Genomic DNA, 6,387 nt, shown 5'->3' with positions numbered 1-6,387 from the left:
TTGGAATGTATAGGTCGCTTAAGAAATTCACCTTGCATGGCCGGAAATGTTTCCTTTTTTCCGGAAGGTAACAATCCGTTATGTCCAACAACTCTTCCACATCCAGATGACGTCATCGACGTTTGACTGTCGCTGGAGCGTCCTCATCAAGCACGCCACTTGTGTCAATCCATCTTGCCCCCTGTGCTTTTGTCGAAGATATTTTCAAGCACCTACTGCATAAGATGTGATGGCACCAAGAATATTGTTGGATGTGAGAACTGATGAATCCATCACTGAAGCTGCCATCAAAGTATCGCTTTAAGCAACATGCTGCTGTACAGGCAGAGGTACTTATGTGTATTTGTCGTGTAGACATCATGAACGAGTTCCTGAGATCTTTGGGCGCGCAGTCCTAACAAAATACATGTAGATCATCTTCGATAAGTTCTTATAGTTCCCTCTATTGTATCTAGATTTGCTACATCTGATTAAAAAGCGAAATGGATCAAACTAAATGACAATAGTAAATATATCATATAAATGTATAATGAACATAAATGCGTCAGTGTTATAATTATATTGATGATGTGACAATAATTCAAGTAATACATGTTCTGCATATATCGCATGCGTATATACAGTATTGTATCATTTGACAAACAACCCGAAAAAAAGAAACTATCCTGCGTTGGCTAGTAGGTGAATATCTGTTATGAGGACGTTTAAGTAGTTTTCAGAAATTCGTCTTGCATGGCGGGGATAAGGCCTTTCCGGAAAGTGATGTCAAACAACTCTTCCACATTACTGATGTTCGGGTACTCATAGATCGCCCATTTCAAGTACGTCTCAAATTCGTTCCAATCTACCATGCCATCCTTGTCCATATCGATGGCGGAAAGGGCCTTCTTGGTGTCGGAACAGCGATAGCAGGAGAAGTAGGGTGCCATGAAGCCGTTGTAGAAAGAGTCGAACTGCAGCATGTCGTCGCCTTTCGCTTCTTCCGTGAGGTCCCATTCATCCCAAATCTCGCGGACTTTAGCCAGCAGGTTCTTGGCATGTGGGCTGTTTACTTGAAACTGATCTATGGCATCTCTCATCCTCTCGTCCAGACTTCCTCCAGCCCGATCGAAGAGCAAGGCCAGACCCACCATACTCATGTACTCTTCCTTCCTGCCATATTTGAAATACATATACAAAGATAAAAATTGGAAACAGGTTTGTGAGCGTTGGCTTAGGGCGGAAACTTAAAAGCTTTTCGAGGACATGCGACATGACACGCTTGTGTTTTGCGCAACTTACACTCGGTGCAATGGTCAATGGTGTGAGTAGTTTGGTCGAGCTTACATGCATAAATAGCCCATCTCAAAGAGAACACCTCTGCTGAAGCAAATTGTCTCGACTAAATAAATCAAATTGAACTGAAATGGACATTGATATTGTGGTGGCTTAATAAAAACAAAGAATGTATCAACATTGCTGACTGAGGTGTATAATGATATTGAATTATCAATAATAACAGTGGCCGCAATAAGCGCACAGGACCACCTTTCAGTGCTCATGGCTCTTCAAAAAGTGGAACGAGGAAAAATATATGTATCGGTACAAGTGCGAAAACAGCAAAGAAAATAACAAACATGATCAATGAAACACATGCATTTTAAAGCCATTGGATGCGATCCAGATTTTCAGGTCCTGTAAACATGATTTATGTTTTGCAATAGCAGTGAAGACACAGTAAGTTTATAGAAGACAGATTAAGTCGTATATCGTCTGAATAACAATGACATCCCTAACAAATACAATGAGTCAATACTTTAATGACAGAAAGTACAACACGCATTCTCGTACAACAGCCTTACACGTTATGTCACATGCTACAAACTATGTAGCCTACCAACTCAATTATTGTTGGTCAATATTGTAAGGTGGTATATCTATGTTTATACAGGGAATGGATCAGACTGTAGTTACTACATATGCAAATTAGCTTTGATTACTAGTTTCAACTTTCCACTATTTTGTATATCAAAATATATTCAAACAAAGGACAGGAGTATATCCATGACGTCATAATCCTATCTACTTCGTGGTATGATGTTGCAATCGATGTTACTCCTTCATCGTTGTATTCCATTGAACCCGGAAATTTCTGAACTTTTTTTTTGTTTTTAAGTTCCGTGTCCGATAGACCTATTTTAACTTAGACTACCATTTGATTTAAATAGTTGGATGATACCCTATCACGAAATCAAGGTATTTTATAACAGGATGTGGCATTATTTCTCCTTGCATGGGAATCTGTCTGACATCGATCTTATGCTACTAAATATTGATATGTCCATACCAGGGTAAGTTCAACGAACTGCTCATAGATATATGATATGTTTTAGATTTCAGTTGTATTTCCTTTTCCCACTGAGTACCGCCTCAGAGATTTAATGATTTATAGAATAGCATGTCTGTCTTGTTCAACAAAGCAGGTATCTTACAGTTTGCATTAGAAAAAGATGTACATGTACAATGATATATCATAGATACACAATGTTCTAACTAACAAAAAGTTCTCCCTTGCATCGAAGACTCCTTTGCAAACGTTACTGTTGTCCCCAAGTTATTTTGGATGCCTGGAAATATTGAGGCAAAATATGTGTCACGTATTGATCTCAAAATGAGTTACATACAATTAGAAAATCCCATTAAAAAAAAAAACAGTCAGTAAATTAACTCTCTCCATGACTATGAATTCGCAGAGGGGGTATTTCTCACCTGCCAGTCCGCAGATCTTCAAGAATCAGCTCCTTCATCTTGTTGGCCAATTCCAAGGTGAACTGGGGATTCTCTCCGAAGATATTGACTAATTTTTGAAGGATCATCTCCTTGCTGGCCATCGTGGTGATCCTCACAGGTGCCTTCTCACCAAAGAACTTGGCCAAATCGAATTCTTCAGGCTGGAGGTCGTAGACGAAATCGACGGCGCGCCCCCCGAAAATCGGCTGCTTGATATGTGGGTCTTTTCCTGTTGTGATTTTGGTGACGTTGATGGCGGCCTGGCGAAGGTAGGTGCAGTCATACTTCTTGAGGACCTTCTTGTTGCCGAGGCGAATGAGATTCATCAGAGTGACGCAGGATGAAGCATTGCCCATAGAAGCACCCTCGGCACAAACGCTTGCCCAGATGCCGTTCGCACCATCCATCAGAGCCTTGAATTTGGGAAATTAAATTGAAATAAATTGGAATTGATTTTCACTTTCCACTTAATAGCTGAACGAAGCAAGTTAGTTATTATGTTTCTGAATGTCATCAAGCTGATGATTTATATAGCAAAACGATTCCATTGACCAAAGAATAATAATCTCTTCCATCTTATTTTTAGAGCATCAGAATTCAAGACTGGGAAGCAGAGCCGCTGAACGAAGGCTAGAATATAGAATGCTTGTTGCATTTAATGATATTTTATAATGTTTAACTGGTCTCGGATATATCTAATTTATGTAAATACATGTCGATGTATGTTTGAATTGCTTACATTCACAATCTTAGGTGAGCTACGTTTCATTCCACCAGATTTTCCTATTTTATTTGTCGATAGGTGAACGTCGATTTTACAGCGATCCACCCTCAAAGTTCTAACAAAATTGGGCCCGTTGCATAAAAGTTACAATTATGGTAACTTTGCCATCCAATGGCAACTTCCATGGAATTCTTGATTTTGATTGGCTGTTGAGTATTGTTACCATGGTAGTTACCATTGGATGGCAAACTTACCATAATTGTAACTTTTATGCAACGGGCCCATGGTTTTAGGCATATTTATGACACAGCCACCTGGAAAGGTTCTATATAAGGCCCTATATAGCTGGCAGATTTTGAACTAGATTTAGTTTCAGAAAATGTTTCTACATGTGCTAGCTGTTTTATATGCATCTGGAGGAGGTTACAGTAGAGCTCGGCAGCTAACAATTGGGTGGAGCGATTTCTTTGTTCATTGAAGTTTGATGCCTTAAAGCAGTCATTTTCCTTGACCAATAAAATGTATAACTACGTAACATGACGTTAACTAACAATTTGGTTTAGATGACGAGTCCAGCTGTTGAAGCTTGCTTGCAACTTACTAGTACTTCTTTTTAAGGTTTATTCATCTTAATCGTATACCTAAGGTAAATTCTAACACACTTCTACCTAGAGCGATTAGTTAAATATTCGACTTACCTGTAGCGCAGTTGCATCGCAGTAGCCAAACTTTTCATGGACGTGAACCAGCAGATGTCCCTTCCACTTGTTGTCGTCCATGATTTTGCGGATGTACCGCGCCCACATGCCGCACTCCTCGGGCAGGGATTTGCCTCTGGGCTCCTCAAACAAAATGCCAAAAGGACGTCGATTTGGCGGCAGTTGGGCAAGGAAGGATACCACCTCAAAGAGTCTGACGGAGTGGTTAGGCATCACGTCGGGCATATCTCTGAAGTTGAACATCACCTTGGCCTTAGAACTGAGGTTCTCATAGCACCAGTTGTTCCACTTGCTGAGCAATGCGCACATGTCGCTTATGGAGAACTTGTTGAAGTCATATACAGAGTCTCCCAGGTCCACCTCAAAGATCACGCTGTAAAGACCTGCTGGTTGCAGTTTTCGGATACCTATCGGGACGTTTGTAGTGTCCGGTATCTTTTCTTTTACACCTGATCCGGGGGAAAACAATAGTACAAAAGAAGGGTATAGTTCACTAACTTGACAATTACGACACCTCATTCTTGATATCGTCGTAGATTTCCCAGTTGTGACATTTCTATCAAAATGTTGTTTAGTGTGGTACAAAGAATCAGGGTCTGGATTCGCAAACATGATATCCGCAGTTGATGCTTGCGTCCCAAGACGAGATGTTTTGCTAACATTGCCATCCTTTTCATGTGTCTCTTGAAACTTAAGCGTAATATCTATTTTGTCGTGGTCACACATTCAAATTAGAAAAGGTTACTTTTATCTCTAAAGTCAGCAGATTTTCAAAGACTGCATACGATGACGAATAGTACGAAATTCTTTCCCGCCAGAAGATTCTCTGTAACGATTCCCAAATGCATTACAGGATGACAGTGGCATCAGAGTTTGTACGAATGTAGTTTGTACGAATCCTTGGGGATAAACGCTGGTATGCTATTGTCTGGTTTGCAAGTTAATTGAGGCTTTCAGAGACGAAATTGGCTTCTATGTCGACATTGTGTTGCACGCACACTATAGCAGACTGGCAACAAACAAGGTATTACTCATATTACGACTAGAGTACGTACGAGATACAATTATCATAAGAATAAAATATTCTTATTGGAAAAAGAAAAAAGGCGTGACCTTCAGAAAAAAAAATGACTATAACAAATTGTACCTGCAGTTATCTCGGAGAATGCCCACAGACCTTCGGGATCCTCCCCTTTCTCCTTCAGCTGCTTGATGAAAACATCATCCACGCGGGTCATGTGGGAGAATGAGGCCACGATGGTGTGTTTAAAGCCGCACTTCTTCACCTCGTCAAAGATCTGCCACTTGCTCTCCAGGGTGTGGCCCCGCAGTTGCCCCACAGTGCTCTCCCGGATCGAGTTGTCCAGCACGAAGAGGTCCAAGTCGCGAAGAACTCGATATTTGTCAATTGCTTTGGCAACGTCCTTTTCGTACGTAGCTCCAAGAACTTCTGCTTTTGAAGCCGTTTTGCCCATCTATAATCAGAAATGTAAAAAATAGATGACACAGGCCTGTAGATAGGACTATTGGGGGGGGGGGGGCTGGAGTGGTTCAACATTGGAAATAGTGGATCTTACAAGCGGGTACAGTAGAAGGGTATATCTTAAAACGTAATAATCTACTAGTATTTTTTAACCATAAATAGTTTTGTGTGACGTAAAAATATCAGCCATGAAGAAAAGTGTCTGATCTTCTTCGTGCACATCGAATATACTACATCGTTCTGACCTATTATCTGCACTAAGTTCAGCATCAGTCATCCTTGGATTCAATTTGTGCTGATGAAGATGTCAACCATCTCTTTTAGGTTGATCACTTGTTGGTATTAAATGTGACTGAGTGCAAACGAAATAAGTCGAGTTCATGGCCGCATACAGACATTTCTCTTTTTTTTTTTCATGTGGGTGCAAGTTTATGCAGTGTATGTTCAGTATCAATTTAGGAAAATATATACGCAAGCATGAGTATGGTGTGGGAGGAGGCATCCCCCTCCCACGCGATGAAGTTTTGCATTTCTAGAATTTAAATTCAACAATATGCTGCATGCTTTTCGTGGAATATTTGGAAAGTTGTCGACAAACAAAGTAAGAGGTTGTGTTGGTCATAATATTCTACGGCAAGAAAAAGCAACATTGAAACAAAATTGTGTAGGCCTACCAGTATGTGGCCTAATTT

General features: G+C 40.4%; 1 protein-coding gene across 1 annotated transcript; it reads right to left on the bottom strand.

Moving 5' to 3' along the window:
• Positions 1-704: 704 nt before the first annotated feature.
• LOC139723754 (uncharacterized) lies at positions 705-5,687 on the bottom strand. Its single transcript, XM_071634967.1, has 4 exons — positions 5,360-5,687; positions 4,192-4,661; positions 2,749-3,182; positions 705-1,152 (listed from the first exon to the last, which is right to left on the bottom strand). Exons 1-4 carry the CDS (start codon positions 5,685-5,687, stop codon positions 705-707), a joined length of 1,680 nt encoding a protein of 559 aa, XP_071491068.1.
• Positions 5,688-6,387: the final 700 nt, after the last annotated feature.

The sequence above is a fragment of the Diadema antillarum genome, unplaced genomic scaffold (assembly GCF_040938485.1).
Source record: "Diadema antillarum isolate AM-2024a unplaced genomic scaffold, OU_Dant_1.0 scf00000199, whole genome shotgun sequence".
Taxonomy (NCBI): Eukaryota; Metazoa; Echinodermata; class Echinoidea; order Diadematoida; family Diadematidae; genus Diadema; species Diadema antillarum.
Note: the sequence above shows the minus strand (reverse complement) of the source record. Positions and strands in the feature narration are given on the sequence as shown.